Source organism: Trachypithecus francoisi, unplaced genomic scaffold (assembly GCF_009764315.1).
Source record: "Trachypithecus francoisi isolate TF-2019V2 unplaced genomic scaffold, Tfra_2.0 Lachesis_group2, whole genome shotgun sequence".
Classification (NCBI taxonomy): Eukaryota; Metazoa; Chordata; class Mammalia; order Primates; family Cercopithecidae; genus Trachypithecus; species Trachypithecus francoisi.
Genome location: NW_022681465.1, coordinates 40,578,586 through 40,600,671, shown reverse-complemented (window position 1 = coordinate 40,600,671; position 22,086 = coordinate 40,578,586). Strand labels below are relative to the sequence as shown.

The 22,086-nt window shown below is 37.5% G+C and overlaps 1 protein-coding gene across 4 annotated transcripts in view; it reads right to left on the bottom strand.

The window, feature by feature from the left end:
- Positions 1 to 22,086, bottom strand: part of TTC37 (tetratricopeptide repeat domain 37) — a 98,820-nt gene that overhangs the window by 1,120 nt on the left and 75,614 nt on the right. For all 4 annotated transcript variants that reach the window (XM_033179097.1, XM_033179096.1, XM_033179098.1 and 1 more), the window contains 3 exons: positions 19,113 to 19,265; positions 4,756 to 4,886; positions 2,830 to 2,953 (listed from right to left, as the gene is read on the bottom strand). In XM_033179097.1, coding sequence (XP_033034988.1) covers positions 2,830 to 2,953; positions 4,756 to 4,886; positions 19,113 to 19,265 — 408 coding nt within the window. The remainder of the gene's footprint in view (positions 1 to 2,829; positions 2,954 to 4,755; positions 4,887 to 19,112; positions 19,266 to 22,086) is intronic.

The following is a 22,086-nucleotide window of genomic DNA, read 5'->3' as shown; positions in this document are numbered from 1 at the left end:
ATTCTTCCACCTCAGCCTTCCAAGTAGCTGGGATTACAGGTGCCCACCACCATGCCTGGCTAATTTTTGTATTTTTAGTAGAGATGGGTTTCACCATGTTGGCCAGAGGCTGGTCTCAAACTTCTGACCTCAAGTGATCTGCTGGCCTTGGTCTCCCAAAGTGCTGGGATTACAGGCGTGAGTCACTGTGCCCAGCCTGATTGCTATCATTATCAGCACTGTATAAAATTGAAGGTTTTGTTTGTTGGCTTTGTTAATAATACCATCACCTCTAAATGGTATTATAACGTCACCTCTAAAAAGACCACTTTATGCATAGAACTGTTCAAATGAAATTGCTCCCCTTTGAAACCACAGCTCAGGATCTAAGCTACAGGTTCTAGGCTTTATTAAGAACTTTTCCATGATTTCACCAATTTCACAAACTAGAAGATTCAATTTCAGCTGATCCTTCATATTAAGATATTTTTTGGTTGTTCATTATCAGGCATTGTGAAGGGTCTGAGGTTCTGCTCTATTTGCAAGCTAACAAGTTAGCCTGCCACAGTTCCATAGATACTGCCAGAAGACACAGGATTTTCAGATCACAGAGAAAAGTCTTCCTTACTCAACGTATGGCAAACAGCATGAGCATTAACATATTTTCCTCTGTTCTTCTTGTCCTCTCAGCCTGCGATGTGGACGGACTGATATAGTTTCCCACATATGCAGTTGGTTGCATTTACAAGATGGGAACCCTAAGCTAAGCTTAGGATGCTTAATCTTTTATAATGGACAGGAATATCTACTCTTTGTTCTGGAGGGAGACACTAGCTCTGTCTTCCAAGGATGTTCACTATACGAATATCTTTGAAAAGATAGACTAGAACAAAGAGTTAATCAGGCCTCCTGCTCACAGGATATTTAGAAATGCAAGAGACCCGTGGTGAACTGTCTTCCAACATTCATAAATGTTCTACCTTTTTGGTTTGGCTTATGTTGATTATAATGTCTTTCTCCAAGCATTGTTTTCTTTACTATTTCTTTAATGTTTTAACATTTCACCAAAAGGCAAACAGTATTTCAAAATGCTGTAGGTACTGAAAAAGCTTTTCAGTGATTTTCATTGTGTTTTAAAAATTGTTAGCTAAAGCTATGAAAATTTTAACCTACTACATTTGTATATTATCTACATTATTCAAAATAATTTTGGATACATATATGTTTATATATTTAGATGCCAGAGCCATCCCGTGAGAAGTAGAGTAGAAACTGTCACATGTATTTCATAGTAAAGGCAACAACAAGGCAAACAGGATAACAGATTCTGTTACCTCTAACTCCATCCTATCTGCCTATTTGCCTCCACTGCAATGGCCGCAAAAATATAACTAACACCTAGCAGACCAAGGATGCTGACAAATATCCACCATTGCACAGGACAGTACCTACCCTCGACTCACACCCAAGAAAAAATTGTGCATTCCACAATCTCAGTAGGTTGAGTTGAGATCTCTGAAGATGAGAAACTCTGGATTAAAAAGACTGGAAGGGGGTGTATCATATCCCAGGTTCAGGAAAAGAGAAATACAGGCAGGCAAAAACAGTATAATTGTTGTGATGTTAATACAAGACCAGTGACAATTCATGCATGGACATTCTCTCCTTTGGTTTACCAGCTGGCCATTTTTACTTAGCCTTGCTTCTTGCTTAAATACAGTTAAAAACTTCAACTTCTTTAGAGTCCTTTCTTTAAAAAAGAAAAGAATGAATAACTATAGCTTTAAACAAATGTCGCTTTGGGAAAAAGTCTTGATTTATTGCTTCATTCTTACGGCTTTTTCTTTGCTTCCTTACTAGAAAATAATCCAATGTTTATCGAAAACTGGATAAAATATTTTATCCATCGATTTCTAAAGAAATAACAAAGGTATATAAATAATATGAAAGAAAGTGTAGTTAAGTCGTGCCTTTCTGGCCAAAAAAGGGAAAGAAAATGTTGATTTTTGATACTGCTTTAGGTTGGATTTAGATGGTCATATATTTGTATTGTTACAAACTTCACTAGTTAAGGGTTTTAGATCAGCAGTTCGCAACTTTTTATAAACCTCAGTACATCTAATGGATGACTTTTAAACTTGTGATGTTCTCATTGGTTCAAAGATAAAGTCCTGCAATTAGACAAGCTCCTTAAAATTCTACCCTTTTCTTTCAATTAAAAAAGCTTATAGGAATGCATTAATAGAGAGATATATAAAAATATTCATGGATCTGTTATACTGTATTACTGAAAATAAAAAAGTAAAACCATTTGTCACCTATGGTTAGCATCTAATTACTTACAACATGCTTCACAACTGATCATGACCCCAAGGTTGTTGGTACTCAAAAAGTGTCAAATTCTGGAGCATTTCAGACTTTGGATTTTTAGATTAGGGATGCTCAACCTGTATAGTTTCCCAATATAAAGGCATCTTGTACATATACAGGTTAAATCAACATTAAACTTTTTTAAAACACAGGTTTTAATCGTTCTGTTATTTATGCCAAAAAGCCCCAGCTTTTGATATTCTAATATCGAAAGGAGAATTTCACAACTAACCCATGGTAAGATACAAGCTATATATTTAATCTTCAAACCATGTGCATAAATATTTCTCATTTTCAACAGATGTAACATTAGACATTGTAGTCTTTTATTAGACAAAAAATTACACACTCAGTTTTTAAAAATTCAACCATAAAAGTGAGGTAACTTTGAACAATTAACTTTAAAACCCTCAGATCAAAGATAAAACATTTTAAATAAAATCAATGCCTTAAACATTTTAAATAAAATCAATGCCTTACGTCAATAAGCTCATAGTCATCTTTGGCATATAAGTGTCTCAGCAGGTACCAACGCGCAGTTGATGCAATCGATTTGGGATACCCAGGCTGATATACCACTCTTTCCAAAAGACGGCGTGTTTCTCTGGGAAAAAGGCTAAATTTAGTCCAAAGCATGCAAATTACCATAAGGTATCTCCTATACTAATCTCACATACACATTGTCATTCTCATATTTTTGCAGATGTGGTACCTGATTATGATTTTTTAATTCAGATAACAATAAAGGTAATAATGGCTAATATCTATTAAGTGTTTATCATGCACTAGGTACTATGCTAAATATTTATACATATGGTTGTATTTAATGTTCACAACCTTATTAGGTAGATGGTTATTATTCCCATATGGCAGATAAGTAAATTATTCCAATTTATTCTCATTCCAAAGAGAATAGGGAGACAATCCCTATTTTATAATCTACTTTGAGTGCTCTACCTCTAATCTTTTTGAAAAGTAGGCAGAAACTACTTAAGTCACTGCTTAAGTCAGTAAATGATACAAGGGTGATAAAGAGTGGAACAAGAAATATTCAGCATCTACATTATAGGCTATGTATATCATATCAGGCTTTTAGCATATGTTTTCAAGGATGTGTATGATAACGTAAACCCATGTAATAACAGGCTGATTTACAGCTATGTTCTAATTTTTTCCTTTCCTAATTTACTAACATCTATGACTCCAAAACTTCTGTACTGCTAAAAATAACATAAACCATAGTATATTCAGAACTGCTAACCAGAAGGATCTTCTAAGTAGCAATTAGTTTGAAGCAGGAACAAAATAACTTGTCTTGAAGATGCTTTTGCAGAGGGATCACGTAGTAAGCACGTTGTTATTTTTCTTAGACTGCATCTTTATTTGGGCTAGGTTTTGAAGGTGATAAAAATTATGGGAGGTGTTAACAAAGATTATTGGTGTAGGGGGTAAAAGGGGGATAGTCCTCTCTAAGTTACCAACACTGAGCATGAGCAGAAGTAGTTCGTTAGGAAGTTTAAATTACAACCTAAAACATTTCTTAGTGAAATTAGTCACACATAAAAATGGCCCAAAATAAATAAATGTTAATAAATAGTGCTGGAGTTGTTAATCAGCCATATGGTCTTAATCTTCTACCATCCCTATTTTGTGATGTGTCTTTTGCTACGTATTTATATGTACTAACCTCCATTTCTACCATACCTATTATGTTCCAGTAATGTTTGCCCCTCTATCACTGCCTTACTTACAGATGCTTTGTATTATATGTAATATACATTAGAACTAGATATTTTCAAAATCTTAAAGTATTCTTGCCTGTACTTTTTAGCCATGTGATCTTTAAGTAATGTTCTTCAAATTTAAGTACACTTCTTCTAAAATATATATTGCTATAGAATTTTTATATTTTAATCAGAGCAGCTTTTGGATTTTTTAGATAGGAAACCACATCATTTATAAACAACATGTCTCTGCCTTTTCAATATTTATTACTTTTTTCATAGCTTATTACATTAGCAAGAACTTCTGATAATGTAGCCTTGAACTGGGGTCTTTTGGTTTTGTTTGTTTCTAGAACCCACATCACACCGTTGGCGCCTCCTAACACAGTGAAGAACAAAAACTCCAAGACCTTCTTCAATGGAAATGCTATCATGTCAAATCCCTCATGTCCTATAAATATGTATCAAATTGCCTTTTTAAACAAATATAAGGCTTTATTTCTCCCTTACTGGATTTCTGGAACCAGTTCTTTCAAAGTAGATACAGATATATAAACACCCCTCAAAGTTTGTTAAATCGAACTGTTATAAACTTTAAAGTTTATAATTTTGCCTTGATTGTTTCCTAGAAAGATTTAAAGTGAAGAAGCGTTTATAAGAAAAAGATGAAGATTCTTCATACCTTGCCCCCATTTTACGTTTGAATTGTAATAAAGCTTGTAAAAGAACAGCCAGTGGACAAAAGCAAAGTTTCAAGGCCTCAGTTGTAGCCTCTTGAACCAAAGATGGCCAGTGATCATTGGAAATGTTAGCCTATAAAAATATAAGACAAATATTAACTCAAAGATTTGGCATATTTATTTGAAAATTATGCAATTCAATTCTCATTTATTGAGTACCTATTTATGCAAGTCATCATAGAAATAATACAAGGAGTATAATTACTACAAAATTATTTAAGATCTGATCCCTGCTCTTAAGGAGCTATAAAATGGGGTAAACTGGGATAAAGGAGGTTTTCAAAGAGGAGATATTTAAAAAACACTAAAATAGGGGGCAGAGCAAGATGGCCAAATAGGAACAGCTCCAGTCTCCAACTCCCAGCGCGAGCGACACAGAAGACCAGTGATTTCTGCATTTTCAACTGAGGTACTGGGGTCATCTCACTAGGGAGTGCCAGACAATCGGTGCGGGTCAGCTGCTGCAGCCTGACCAGCGTGAGCTGAAGCAGGGCGAGGCATCGCCTCACCTGGGAAGCGCAAGGGGGAAGGGAATCCCTTTTCATAGCCAGGGGAACTGAGACACACAACACCTGGAAAATAGGGTAACTCCCACCCCAATACTGCGCTTTAAGCAAACAGGCACACCAGGAGAATATATCCCATACCTGGCCGGGAGGGTCCCACGCCCACGGAGCCTCCCTCATTGCTAACACAGCAGTCTGCGATCTAACCGCAAGGCAGCAGAGAGGCTGGGGGAGGGGCGCCTGCCATTGCTGAGGCTTAAGTAGGTAAACAAAGCCACTGGGAAGCTCGAACTGGGTGGAGCTCACAGCAGCTCAAGGAAACCTGCCTGTCTCTGTAGACTCCACCTCTGGGGACAGGGCACAGCTAAACAACAACAACAACAACAACAAAAGCAGCAGGAACCTCTGCAGACACAAACGACTTTGTCTGACAGCTTTGAAGAGAGCAGTGGATCTCCCAACACGGAGGTTGAGATCTGAGAAGGGACAGACTGCCTGCTCAAGTGGGTACCTGACCCCTGAGTAGCCTAGCTGGGAGACATCCCCCACTAGGAGCAGACTGACACCCCACACCTCACAGGGTGGAGTACACCCCTGAGAGGAAGCTTCCAAAGTAAGAATCAGACAGGTACACTCGCTGTTCAGCAATATTCTATTTTCTGCAACCTCTGCTGCTGATACTCAGGCAAACAGGGTCTGGAGTGGACCTCAAGCAATCTCCAACAGACCTATACCTGAGGGTCCTGACTGTCAGAAGGAAAACTATCAAACAGGAAGGACACCTATACCAATACCCCATCAGTACGTCACCATCATCAAAGACCAGAGGCAGATAAAACCACAAAGATGGGGAAAAAGCAGGGCAGAAAAGCTGGAAATTCAAAAAATAAAAGCGCATCTCCCCCTGCAAAGGAGCACAGCCCATCGCCAGCAACGCATCAAAGCTGGTCAGAGAATGACTTTGATAAGATGAGAGAAGAAGGCTTCAATCCATCAAAATTCTCAGAGCTAAAGGAGGAATTACGTACCCAGCGCAAAGAAACTAAAAATCTTGAAAAAAGAGTGGAAGAATTGACAGCTAGAATAATTAATGCAGAGAAGGTCATAAACGAACTGACAGAGACGAAAACCATGAGACGAGAAATACGTGACAAATGCACAAGCTTCAGTAACCGACTTGATCAACTGGAAGAAAGAGTATCAGCGATTGAGGATCAAATGAATGAAATGAAGTGAGAAGAGAAACCAAAAGAAAAAAGAAGAAAAAAGAAATGAACAAAGCCTGCAAGAAGTATGGGATTATGTAAAAAGACCAAATCTACGTCTGATTGGGGTGCCTGAAAGTGAGGGGGAAAATGGAACCAAGTTGGAAAACACTCTTCAGGATATCATCCAGGAGAACTTCCCCAACCTAGTAGGGCAGGCCAACATTCAAATTCAGGAAATACAGAGAACGCCACAAAGATACTCCTCCAGAAGAGCAACTCCAAGACACATAATTGCCAGATTCACCAAAGTTGAAATGAAGGAAAAAATCTTAAGGGCAGCCAGAGAGAAAGGTCGGGTTACCCACAAAGGGAAGCCCATCAGACTAACAGCAGATCTCTCGGCAGAAACTCTACAAGCCAGAAGAGAGTGGGGGCCAATACTCAACATTCTTAAAGAAAATAATTTTAAACCCAGAATTTCATATCCAGCCAAACTAAGTTTCATAAGTGAAGGAGAAATAAAATCCTTTACAGATAAGCAAATGCTTAGAGGTTTTGTCACCACCAGGCCCGCCTTACAAGAGACCCTGAAGGAAGCCCTAAACATGGAAAGGAACAACCGGTACCAGCCATTGCAAAAACACGCCAAAATGTAAAGACCATCGAGGCTAGGAAGAAACTGCATCAACTAACGAGCAAAAAAGCCAGTTAATATCATAATGGCAGGATCAAGTTCACACATAACAATATTAACCTTAAATGTTAATGGACTAAATGCTCCAATTAAAAGACACAGACTGGCAAACTGGATAAAGAGTCAAGACCCATCAGTCTGCTGTATTCAGGAGACCCATCTCACATGCAGAGACATACATAGGCTCAAAATAAAGGGATGGAGGAAGATCTACCAAGCAAATGGAGAACAAAAAAAAGCAGGGGTTGCAATCCTAGTCTCTGATAAAACAGACTTTAAACCATCAAAGAACAAAAGAGACAAAGAAGGCCATTACATAATGGTAAAGGGATCAATTCAACAGGAAGAGCGAACTATCCTAAATATATATGCACCCAATACAGGAGCACCCAGATTCATAAAGCAAGTCCTTAGAGACTTACAAAGAGACTTAGACTCCCATACAATAATAATGGGAGACTTCAACACTCCACTGTCAACATTAGACAGATCAACGAGACAGAAAGTTAACAAGGATATCCAGGAATTGAACTCATCTCTGCACCAAGCGGACCTAATAGACATCTATAGAACTCTCCACCCCAAATCAACAGAATATACATTTTTCTCAGCACCACATCGCACTTATTCCAAAATTGACCACATAATTGGAAGTAAAGCACTCCTCAGCAAATGTAAAAGAACAGAAATTATAACAAACTGTCTCTCAGACCACAGTGCAATCAAACTAGAACTCAGGACTAAGAAACTCAATCAAAACCGCTCAACTACATGGAAACTGAACAACCTGCTCCTGAAAGACTACTGGGTACATAATGAAATGAAGGCAGAAATAAAGATGCTCTTTGAAACCAATGAGAACAAAGATACAACATACCAGAATCTCCGGGACACATTTAAAGCAGTGTGTAGAGGGAAATTTATAGCACTAAATGCCCACAAGAGAAAGCAGGAAAGATCTAAAATTGACACTCTAACATCACAATTAAAAGAACTAGAGAGGCAAGAGCAAACACATTCAAAAGCTAGCAGAAGGCAAGAAATAACTAAGATCAGAGCAGAACTGAAGGAGATAGAGACACAAAAAACCCTCCAAAAAATCAATGAATCCAGGAGTAGGTTTTTTGAAAAGATCAACAAAATTGACAGACCGCTAGCAAGACAAAGAAGAAAAGAGAGAGGAATCAAATAGACGCAATAAAAAATGATAAAGGGGATATCACCACGGACCCCATAGAAATACAAACTACCATCAGAGAATACTATAAACACCTCTATGCAACTCAACTAGAAAATCTAGAAGAAATGGATAATTTCCTGGACACTTACACTCTTCCAAGACTAAACCAGGAAGAAGTTGAATCCCTGAATAAACCAATAGCAAGCTCTGAAATTGAGGCAATAATTAATAGCCTACCAACCAAAAAAAGTCCAGGACCAGATGGATTCACAGCTGAATTCTACCAGAGGTACAAGGAGGAGCTCGTACCATTCCTTCTGAAACTATTCCAATCTATAGAAAAAGAGGGAATCCTCCCTAACTCATTTGATGAAGCCAACATCATCCTGATACCAAAGCCTGGCAGAGACACAACAAAAAAGAATTTTAGACCAATATCCCTGATGAACATCGATGCAAAAATCCTCAATAAAATACTGGCAAACCGGATTCAGCAGCTCATCAAAAAGCTTATCCACCATGATCAAGTGGGCTTCATCCCTGGGATGCAAGGCTGGTTCAACATTCGCAAATCAATAAACGTAATCCAGCATATAAACAGAACCAAAGACAAGAACCACATGATTATCTCAATAGATGCAGAAAAGGCTTTTGACAAAATTCAACAGCCCTTCATGCTAAAAACGCTCAATAAATTCGGTAATGATGGAACGTACCTCAAAATAATAAGAGCTATTTATGACAAACCCACAGCTAATATCATACTGAATGGGCAAAAACTGGAAAAATTCCCTTTGAAAACTGGCACAAGACAGGGATGCCCTCTCTCACCACTCCTATTCAACATAGTGTTGGAAGTTCTGGCTAGGGCAATCAGGCAAGAGAAAGAAATCAAGGGTATTCAGTTAGGAAAAGAAGAAGTCAAATTGTCCCTGTTTGCAGATGACATGATTGTATATCTAGAAAACCCCATTGTCTCAGCCCAAAATCTCCTTAAGCTGATAAGCAACTTCAGCAAAGTCTCAGGATACAAAATTAATGTGCAAAAATCACAAGCATTCTTATACACCAGTAACGGACAAACAGAGAGCCAAATCATGAATGAACTTCCATTCACAATTGCTTCAAAGAGAATAAAATACCTAGGAATCCAACTTACAAGGGATGTAAAGGACCTCTTCAAGGAGAACTACAAACCACTGCTCAGTGAAATAAAAGAGCACACAAACAAATGGAAGAACATACCATGCTCATGGATAGGAAGAATCAATATTGTGAAAATGGCCATACTGCCCAAGGTTATTTATAGATTCAATGCCATCCCCATCAAGCTACCAATGACTTTCTTCACAGAATTGGAAAAAACTCCTTTAAAGTTCATATGGAACCAAAAAAGAGCCCGCATTGCCAAGACAATCCTTAGTCAAAAGGACAAAGCTGGAGGCGTCACGCTACCTGACTTCAAACTATACTACAAGGCTACAGTAACCAAAACAGCATGGTACTGGTACCAAAACAGAGATATAGACCAATGGAACAGAACAGAGTCCTCAGAAATAATACCACACATCTACAGCCATCTGATCTTTGACAAACCTGAGAGAAACAAGAAATGGGGAAAGGATTCCCTATTTAATAAATGGTGTTGGGAAAATTGGCTAGCCATAAGTAGAAAGCTGAAACTGGATCCTTTCCTTACTCCTTATACAAAGATTAATTCAAGATGGATTAGAGACTTAAATGCTAGACCTAATACCATAAAAACCCTAGAAGAAAACCTAGGTAGTACCATTCAGGACATAGGCATGGGCAAGGACTTCATGTCTAAGACACCAAAAGCAACAGCAGCAAAAGCCAAAATTGACAAATGGGATCTAATTAAACTAAAGAGCTTCTGCACAGCCAAAGAAACTACCATCAGAGTGAACAGGCAACCTACAGAATGGGAGAAAATTTTTGCAATCTACTCATGTGACAAAGGGCTATTATCCAGAATCTACAAAGAACTCAAACAAATATACAAGAAAAAAACAAACAACCCCATCAAAAAGTGGGCAAAGGATATGAACAGACATTTCTCAAAAGAAGACATTCATACAGCCAACAGACACATGAAAAAATGCTCATCATCACTTGCCATCAGAGAAATGCAAATCAAAACCACAATGAGATACCATCTCATACCAGTTAGAATGGCAATCATTAAAAAGTCAGGAAACAACAGGTGTTGGAGAGGATGTGGAGAAATAGGACCACTTTTACACTGTTGGTGGGAATGTAAACTAGTTCAACCATTATGGAAAACAGTATGGCAATTCCTCAAGGATCTAGAACTAGATGTACCATATGACCCAGCCATCCCACTACTGGGTATATACCCAAAGGATTATAAATCATGCTGCTATAAAGACACATGCACACGTATGTTTATTGCGGCACTATTCACAATAGCAAAGACTTGGAATCAACCCAAATGTCCATCTGTGACAGACTGGATTAAGAAAATGTGGCACATATACACCATGGAATACTATGCAGCCATATAAAAGGATGAGTTCATGTCCTTTGTAGGGACATGGATGCAGCTGGAAACCATCATTCTTAGCAAACTATCACAAGAACAGAAAACCAAACACCGCATGTTCTCACTCATAGGTGGGAACTGAACAATGAGATCACTTGGACTCGGGAAGGGGAGCATCACACACCGGGGCTTATCATGGGGAGGAGTGGGGGGGGAGGGATTGCATTGGGAGTTATACCTGATATAAATGATGAATTGATGGGTGCTGATGAGTTGATGAGTGCAGCACACCAACATGGCATAAGTATACATATGTAACAAACCTGCACGTTATGCACATGTACCCTAGAACTTAAAGTATAATTAAAAAAAAAAAAAAAACACTAAAATATTTGTTCAAAGAAAATGCACTATTATACTACATAGGGGAATAAAATCTATCAGTCTTGTGTCTACCAAATACACAAAACTCAATTTAACATAATTGATTCTTTAACTGGTAGTGATAAAGTTCTACATTTCAAAAATTATCTAAGGAGAGAGGAAAGGCTGAAATAAAGTATTTTAATAAACTCCCGATATAAAAAAGTACAAAACAGATCAAAGATAAAGGTATTAAATCAAAGCAATCAATACTAAAAATCTTTTAAAAATTTCACTTTACGGCTAAGATATCAATATATATATTACTTGGGTTACATGCTTTATTTTCACATTAGGTATTGACTCAGAAATAACAAAGGTAAGTATTTCTGAAGAAACAGTAACAAACTAAAGTCATGAACACTTTACTGAATTATGTAAAGAGAAAAAAATGCATTAGAAAGTTTCATTTAAAAATCTCAAATTTTGACCAAGATTTCATAACCACAAGTATCTAAAATATATATTTTAATAAAGTCAATATAATGAGTCAATATAGTCTATTTCAAACACCAAATTATGTAACAAAAATTACAGCAATTATCTGAGTGTAGTATAGGCAATAGCAATTTGTATAATCAAGAGGAAGCTATAATGAATGTGAAAATAGACAACAGCGGTTATGATGCATCGTCTATAAATAGCGGCAACCCTGGGATACATCTGACAAAGAAAGTAAGGCAAAGCACATTCTAATACAATTATTCTTAACATATTATTAAAAACCAGTAACATAAAACTCTCACTGGATGCTTTCAATAATGTACTCTCTAAATTCTATGAAATCATATAAAACACTCTGTAAAGTTAGCCCATAGATGTCTTTGTAAGGAAAAAATTGCTATATATACCTGGCATATTAAACAAAGTGATCAGAATACTTCTATTTTGTTTTCCCACTACCTCTTTAACATTTATTTGAGAGATACTTTTTCTGTGTCCCTGGATGTAAATTACATTAGGCCCCATGAGTCTTATTCCATTTTTCTTACATTCATCCACAAATATAGTCTCAATTAGAATGTCCTCTTTTTTTCTCAACACTCAGTCTTTGTTGAAAAGTAACATTTGCACATACTTCCCTGCCCCGCCTCAATTCCCCTCGGCTCCCAGGCTAGAGTATGGTTACAGGCAGTAGCAGGTGGCTGGTTCCTCTTCCCCAATACTCCCACCTCCTGTGGCTAATTGTAGCTTCAGGGCCCTACTGAAATACTAGAAGTTTGTATTTAACTGGTGCCATTGTAAGGTGGTGCCACGCTCTCCAGGGCTGACAGATATTTAAAGCTCTTTTTCTCAACTTGGCTTTAGCAGAGACTCCCAACTTCATGGGTAGTCTCTCATCAGCAGGCCCAGCAACATAACCTGTGGGGCCCAGTGCAAAATAAAGTATAGGGCCCTTTGTTAAAAAATTATCAAGAATTCTAAGATAGCAACTACAGAACATTAAATCAAGTATGACGCCCTGTGTAACTGAGAAGGCTGCATGCCCATGAAGCCAGCCCTGCTCACCTGCAGTTCCACTAATCTAGTAAATGTATTCTATTCTTCTCACTCTCTCCACATCCTCTAGCAATGTGGAAACTTCAGATTCCTTTCTGCTGACATCCCATCATCCCTCTAGGTGGCCTTACTGAACAGGATCTAGGATACCTCCTATACCAACCCACTCTTACCACTGGCATTGCTCATTTCTGGATCTAACAAACTCTGAGAGTGTTGCTGATTCCGTCTGCAGCAACTGTACTTCATTCTTTCCTCCCTATAGCACAAACTGATACTCCTACCTACCTTTGGGATGAATCTACTGTTGATCACTCTCTCCCAGAAACATGTGATCACTTTCTAAAACGCTAGCAACTCTCCTCTTCTCTGTCCTAACACCTTAGACTGAGTGCCACAGTCTCTGAAACTGTTAGATACCTGTTCATATGCTTCTAGACATATGCTTCCAGGACCCCAGAGGACACAGACTGAAGCCTCCCTCTCTCTGGTAGCACTCCCTTCCTCAACTTTGTGTGTATCTGTCTATAGAAACATGCCAGGGGGAAAAAGGGCGAGGCAACAGCCCTCTCCAAAGAAATGTCTTCAAGAATCCTTTTCTAACTCCACTCTTCTGATGCTTTTTTTTTTTTTTTTTTAATTTCAAGTTTAACTTTAGATACAGAGGGTACATGTGCAGGTTTGCTCCATGGGTATATTGCAACCAGTTAGGGGGCATACTACCTAATAGGCAGTTTATCAACCCCTGTCCCACTCCTTCACCCCCAATGGTCCACAGTGTCTGTTGTTCCCATGTTTATGTTCATGTGTGCTCAATCTTTAGCTCCCACTTGCAAGTGAGAACATGCAGTATTTGATTTTCTGTTCCTGTGTTAATTCACTTAGAATTATGGCCTTCAGTTCCATCCATGTTGCTGCAAGGGACATGATTTTGTTCTTTTTTTATGGCTGTATAGTATTTCCATGGCAGATATGTACCACATTTTTTTTTTTTAATCTAATCCACTCTATGGGCACCGAGGTTGATTCCATGTCTCTGCATTGTGAATAGTGCAGTGATAAACACACGAATGCATGTGTCTTTATGGTAGGATGACCTATTTTCCTTTGAGTATATACTCAGTAATGGGATTGCTGAGTCAAATGGTAGCTTTAAGTTGAGAAATCTACAAACTGTTTTCCACAGTGGCTGAAGTAATTTACATCCCCACCAAGAGGACATGAGCATTTAAGCATTCCCTTTTCTCTGCAGCTTCACCAGCATCTGTTATTTTTGTTGTTATTGTTTGTTTGTTCGTTTGAGACAGGGTCTCACTCTGTGGCCCAGGAGAGAGTGAGAGGGCAAGATCTCAGCTCATCGCAGTCTAAACTTCCCAAGCTCAAGCGATTCTCCCACTTCAGCCTCCCAAGTAGCTGGGACTACAGGTGCATGCCACTACGCCTGGCTAATTTTTTTTGTAGATATGAGGTTTTGCCAAGTTGTTCAGGCTGGTCTTGAACTCCTGGGCTCAAGTGATCCACCCGCTTTGGCCTCCCAAAGTGCTGGGATTACAGGCATAAGCCACCACATCCAGCCTGTTATTTTTTGACTTTTTAATAATAGCCATTCTGCCTGATGTGAGATGGTGTTTCAGTGTGGTTTTTATTTGCATTTCTCTGATGATTAATAGGGATGTGCATTTTTTCATATGTTTGTTGGCCACTTGTATGTCTTCTTTTGAGAAGTGTTTGTTAATGTCCTTCAACTATTCATTAATGGGGTTATGTTTCTTGCTTAATGATTTAAGTTCCTTATCGATTCTGGATATAAGACCTCTGTCAGATGCATAGTTTGTGAATATTTTCTCCCATACTGTAGGTTGTCTGTTTACTCTGTACATAGTTTCTTTTGCTGTGCAGAAGCTCTTTAATTAGGTTCCACTTGTCAATTTTTGTTTGTCTTGCAATTGCTTTTGGATGCTTAGCCAAAAAATTCATTGCCAAGGCCGATGTCAAAAAAGGTATTTCCTAGGTTTTCTTTTAGAATTTTAATAGCTTGAGGTCTTGCATTTAAATATTTAATCCATCTTGAGTTAGTTTGTATATATGCTGAAAGGTAAGGGTCTAATTTCATTCTTCTGCAAATGACTAGCCAGTTGACCCAATGCAATTTATTGAATAGGGGAGTCCTTTCTCCATTGCTTGTTTTTGTCAGCCTTGTCAAATATCAGATTGTTGTAGGTGTACAGCTTTCTGAGTTTTCTATCATATTCCATTGGTCAATGTGTCTGTTTTTGTACTAGTACCAATGAATTCCCTTCGTATTTGCTTGCCCTTCACTTATTTAGTTTAGTTTGGTGGGATACGAAATTCTTGGTCAGAATTTCTTTTCATTAAGGATACTTCAGAACAAGAAAATAAAGAAAAGAAAAAAGAACAAAGGATGCTGAAAATAGGCACCAAACTCTTCTGCTTCTAGCTTGTAAAATTTCTGCGGAGAGGTCTGCTGCTAGCCTTATGGGATTCCTCTGTATGTGATTTGACCCTTCTCTCTAGTTGCCTTTAAGATTTCTTCTTTTGCATTGACCTTGGTAAACCTCATGACTATGTGCCCTGGGGATGATCATCTTGTACAGTACATAGCTGGGGTTTTCTGTATTTCTTGGATTTCTATGTCAATCTCTTTAGCAAATTTAGGAAAATTTTTGTGGACTAATATACATTTTTCAAGTTGCTTATCCTCTCTCAGGAATGCCAACGAGTTGTAGATTTGGTCTCTTTACATAATCCCATATTTCTCAGAGGTTTTGTTCATTTTTAAATATTCATTTTTCATTATTTTGGTGTCTGACTGAACTGATTAAAAGAACCAGTTTTTGAGCTCTGAGATTCTTTCCTCAGCTTGATGTACTCTTCTTTTAATACTTCCAATTGTATTATGAAATTCTTGCAGTGAATTTTTCAGCTCTAGAAGTTCGGTTTGGTTCTTTCTTAAAATGACTATTTCACATTTCAGCTCTTGGATTATTTTACTGGATTCCTTGGATTGGGTTTCAACTTTCCCCCAAATCTTGATAAGCTTCCTTGCCATCCAGACTCTGAATCCTATGTCTTTCATTTCAGTCACTTCAGATTAGTTACGAACCACTGCTGGGGAACCAGTAGGCTACATTTGGAGGTACAGGGACACTCTGGCTGCTTGAATTGCCAGAGTTCTTGTGCTGATTCTTTCTCATCTGGGAGGGTTGGTAATATGGCTTGGATCTGTGTCCCAGCCCAAATCTCACGTTGAACTGTAATCCCCAGTGTTGGAAGTGGGAGGTGATTGGATCATGGAGTCAGAGTTCTCATGAATGGTTTAGCACCATTCACCCTTGGTACTATACACTGAGTAAGTTCTCATGAGATCTGTTTTTCAAAAGTGTGTGGTACTTCCCCCTTCTCTCTCTTGCTCCTGCTCTGACCATGTAAGATGTGCCTGCTTCCCCTTTGCCTTCCACCATGATTGTAAGTTTCCTGAGGTCTCCCCAGAAGCAGAAGCCACTATGCTTACTGTACAGCCTGTGGAACCATAAGCCAATTAAAACCTTTTGTTTATAAATGACCCAATCTCAGGTATTTCTTTACAGCAATGCAACAGACTAATACAGTTGGTGTTCCTTTAACTGTGGTATAAATTGACTATAGTCAGTTGGTTTATTTCTGGATGCTTCCAAAGAGTCAGGGCTCTGTACAGGATCTTTATGTGTAGGTAAATTCTTGCACTTGGTTTCACAGGTGTATATTTTAGCAAGATAATTTTTGGTGGTGTAGTTTGGGCTACAATCCAGTTGATAGTGCATAAGAGTAACAGTGGGCACCTAGGCTAACACTTAGCCACATGGCTCTTTTGTACTTCTTCATATTCACAGGCATTCTCTTCAGTGGTGATGGTGGGGACAGGATAGAAATGACCCCCTCACCAGCTCTGCTCCAGGGCCTTAGGGGAAGCCCCCTCTGATCATTCGCTCCATGCCCACATTACTTTTGTTAGGTGATTTGGGTTGTGGGGTCTCCTTGTGCAGGGGCTATGGCAGGGAGATATGCCAAAACCTTTCTGGACTGGCCCTGCAAAGGGAGGCATGCCCCACTCTTGTCCTTGCCCAGGAACCCATGCGCCTCACCCGTCTCAGCTCTTGAGGGTAGGGACTCCTCCCCAACTCAAGTGCCAGCCACAGATTTCACCTCCATACTCCTGAGTTGTATGCCACAGCCCTGGGGGTACTGGAATGTCCCATGGCTCAGGGTTGAGTTCAGGTTATCCTGGAGGATCTTATATGCTACACAGCAATCTCTCTTGATCTGATATCTCACTTTGGAATCTGATATGTAGTATCTTAGCCAAACTGTCGGTTTTATATCCAGATCACATTTTATCACATATAATAAAACTTTCAAATAAAGACTTTTATAAATGTCTTATTTTAATATATCCATCTTCCCCATACTGCCAGCTGTTTACCATAGAAATATGGCATACCTTTTATTCCTTTATAATTACTGGATGTCAAATGTTTTTTCAAGAACAAATTGGATTGACAGCACTTTAAGGTTTACAAAGGCATGTGTAAACATTACTTCATTATTCAAACGCCACAAGAATGTAAAATAGGTATTCTGATCTCCTCTACTACAGAAAAAGAAAAGAGCTTTAAACAGTTTAACTGGCTGAAGGTTTCACAGGTAGTAAATGGTAGAACCAAAACATGGGCTCTTAGAGAAAATAATTCTATGGCGTACTACTGGTAAAGGTGGGGCAGGGGAGTGGGCTGGGGGGGACAGGTATACATGGGTATTACTGAACTTCAAGCTAATTTCTTCATCTGTCAAATAGGGTTATTGTGATTAATAAATAAGTTAATAAGAATAAAGCACTTATAACAGTACCTAGCACAGACTAAGTGCTATAGTTTGCTATTATTACAACTATTATTAATTTGTTCTATTCCAGGTCAGATTTAATTTCCCAGTATTAATAAAAATCAACAAATAATATTGAAAAGTAACCAATAATAAGTTAGGGGAAAAGAGTGTCTACTTCTCCAGTTCACAAACTGAAGGGCATGTTATAGGTACTATGTGTGGCTTCTATGGCTCACCAGTTACCAAGATCATAAAGACCTTTGTTATATATAAAAATGGGGCAAACAAAACAAAATAGTGAACTACAATTAGTTGGCCACATTATTATTTGTCCATTCATTCAAAACCATTTATAGAGAACCCCAGGCAGACTGACAGAGCAAGGAAGCAAAAATGAACAGAAATAACCCCTGACATAAGAAGCTCTTAAATATGCTCTACAGTAATGGCACCAAAGCCAAAAAAAAAGTCCTAATTCCATATTTCATTGTCAAAATGCCTAGTTAAAGTGAACAACTAACATTCTCATGGGTTACTATGGTAAAAACAAGAGTTACTTTAGGGCTGTGTAGGATAATTTCTTCTAACCATGTAAAACTGAAATAATGACAGTTTAACAAAATAATAAGGATACGATAAAAAAAATCCAAACACTATCACAAGATATAAAATGAAAAATTATCCTCTACCATCCCTTAAAACCCCCAGTCCCTTTCTCCAAATAACTGCCATTATATTTCTTCTATATCTTTCCATATAATTATATCTTTGTGCTTTAAGCATATGCAGAAACACACATGGTGCATTTAGAGATATACATTCTTAAAAATTCATACCACATATATGAACATTCCATTAGAATTATATCATACATCCTGTTCTGCAGTTTGCCCTCACTCTCACTTAAACATGTATCTTGACAAATTTTCCCTAGCAGCATGTAAAACTTTCAGATTGATATATGTAAATTGGTATCTGAAAATAGCTTGTTAGGTCATAAGTTACTAGAAATCCCTCTTAAAGAATGTTGAATTGAAATAAGAATGACCGAAACGTTCACTATTAACATTTTTGTCACAATTGAGTAGCTAAATTTAATTCTAATACAATTTGTTTCACCAAGAAACAAAAATGTATATCCTACTATAATTCAACTTTTAAAACTGTAATCTTTTTTCCCCAAACATCGACAAAGTTCTGCTGTAGTCTATAGATTTATGTTGCTCTATATCCACCACAAACCCAAAATACAAAGTGTATCAAGAAGACACAGTAGAAGACAATGAAACAACAATAATTCAATCGAATATTACTAAGTAAAAAGCCTTCATGTCAAAGATAAAATATCAATTTTTCATGATCATAATTATAACATGATCTTACCATACAGACTTTTAATGCAAGCAGTGCTAGTCTCAACAGACTTGAGAGCTTCCCACTCCAACTGCCCTGTTGAGATGCCACTTGTAGACTCTTTCTGTAACACATCTCTGCAGCTCTCATCATTCCTTGGGACTGATACACATGTGCCAGCCACTAAGAAACAAAAAGGGAGAAGGAGGCAAAGGATTTTAGTTTACTATACAGTCTGTTACCCCTGCTTCCAACAAATTCAATAAACTTTGATGTAGTAAAACTATGTTTTTAGTTATTGGTAAGTTCTGTGCCCAAAAAACAATTACAGGTCAAAAAAGGGCTATCATATTGCCAATTCTTTTTTTTTTTTTTTTTTTTTTTGAGACTCCTCTCTGTCGCCCAGGCTGGAGTGCAGTGGCGCGATCTCGGCTCACTGCAAGCTCCGCCTCCCAGGTTCACGCCATTCTCCTCCCTCAGTCTCCGGAGTAGCTGGGACTACAGGCTCCCGCCACCGCGCTCGGCTAATTTTTTTGTATTTTTAGTAGAGACAGGGTTTCACTGTGTTAGCCAGGATGATCTCAATCTCCTGACCTCGTGATCTGCCCGCCTTGGCCTCCCAAAGTGCTGGGATTACAGGCCTGAGCCACCACGCCTGGCCCATATTGCCAATTCTTTTAACAAGAGCTGACTATCAACAAATCAATTCCAGCAATATATAAAAACAATAACATATAATGATCAACTAGGGCTTATTCTGAGAATGCAAAGTTGGCCTAATATTTGAAAATCAATGTAATCCACCACATTAACAGAATAAAGAAAAAGATTAATAGATGCCATAAAAAGGTTTTAATAAAATTCAAGACCCATTTATTTAAGAAAAAATTCTCTTAGCGTATTCCAAGTAGAATCTTCTTAATCTGATAAGGATATTTATAAAAATCTCTACCAAACACCATACTTAGTAATGAAATAGTCAATGTTTTCTACCTGAGGTAAGAAGAAGGCAAGAATGTTTACTTAGCACCACTTTTAACATTGTATTAAAGGTTCCAGACAGTACAATAAAGCAGAACAAATAAACAAAAAACTTTAATATGTAAATATTGGGAAGAAAAAGGTAAAAGGGGCCTAACTCTCTATATACAAAATCCAAAACCTTTCAAAGAATAAGTGAATTTAGCAAGGTGCTGGTAAGTCAACATATAAAAATCAACTGAATTTTTAAATGTTTGGAGATAATTTAAACACATACACAATGGAACAACAACAAAAAATACCAAATACCTAGAAATAAATTTAACACAAAAGTATAAAAAACCTCTAAGTTGAAAATTGCAAAACAATGCTGTGAGAAATTTCAAACTTAATTAAATAGAGGAATATACCACATTTGTGGGCAGAAAATATTCAGTAGAGTATTACTTTGTCAATTGTCCCCAAATTAAACTGTAGATTCTAAACAATCTCAATTAAGGTCCCAGCAGAGCTTTTTTGGGTGAGAATTAACAATTTACTGTAGACCCTCCCCTTAACTGTGGTTTCAGTTACCTGTGGTACAATACAATAAAATACTCTGAGAGAAAGAGGGAGACCACATTCACATAACTTTTATTATAATATATTGTTATAACTGTTTTATTATTAGTTATTGTTGTTAATCTCTTATTGTGCCTGATTTATAAACTTTATCATAGGTATGTATGTATGTATAGGAAAAAATAATACGTATTTATTTATATATATACACACACACACACACACACACACATATATATAGTTCATTACTATTTGCAGTTTCAGGCATCTACTAGGGGTGCTGGGACATCTCCCCTGCAGATAAGGTGGGACTACTGCATTTGGAAATGCAAAGGACCTAAGACAAACTTGAAGGAGAACAAAAAGTTGGAGGTTTTAATGTTACCACATATCAAGACTAATTATAAAGCTATACTCAAGAATAAAAAACAAAAGAATAAACAAATAGACCAATGGAAAATAATAAGGAGGACTGGAAGACCCACACATTGATTTATGACAAAGGCATCACCGTAATTCAATGGAGACCGAATAGTTTTTTCAAAGATTGGTACTATGTTATGCATGGATAAGAATAAATCTTAACTCCTGCAATATTCACAAAGATTAATCCAGGATAAATTATAGACCTAAACATGAAAAGTAGAACAATAAAATTCCTAAAACAAAACATAAAAAAAAACTTCATGAACCTAGAGTAAGCAAAAAGTTCTTGAATAGAATATCCCAATAAAGCATTAACCATAATCAGACTTCATTAGAATTAAGAACTGTTCAACAAAAAAATAACATTAATAAAGGCAGCCATAGGTGTAAGAAAATATTTTCAATATAAATATCCAAAAATGTGCTCGGATTCAGGAAATATAACAAATTCCAATAATTCAGTAAGTAAAAAAAGGAATAGTCCATTAAAAATTATGCAAAGCACTTTACATAGAGGATATCCAAAGGCTCAATAAGCATATGAAAAGTTGTTTGATGTCATTAGATATCAGGTAAACACAAGTTAAAATCACCAAAAGATATTATTACCTACATATTCACCAAAATGGGGAAAAAACACAACAATCTGGCAAAATCAGCACTTGGAATTCTCATGCACTGCTGGTGCAAGTGTAAACTGGTATAACCATTTTAGATAACTCTTTGGCAGGATCTACTAAAGTAACCGTACATATGCTCTATGTCCCACCAAAAAACATGTCCAAGGATGGTCACAGCAGCATTATTCATACTAGACAAAACCTGGAAACACCCAAATGCCCATCAACAGTAAAATGAATAAATATTATAGTATGTTCATAAAATGAAATGAAATAAGTATGGCTACATGAAACCACCAAATGAATCTCACAGACATCCTGTTGAGTGAAAGTAACCAGACACAAAAGAGTACTACTCCACTGACACAAAGTTCAAAAACAGGAAAAACTAGAAGTTAGAATAGAGGTTTTCCTTG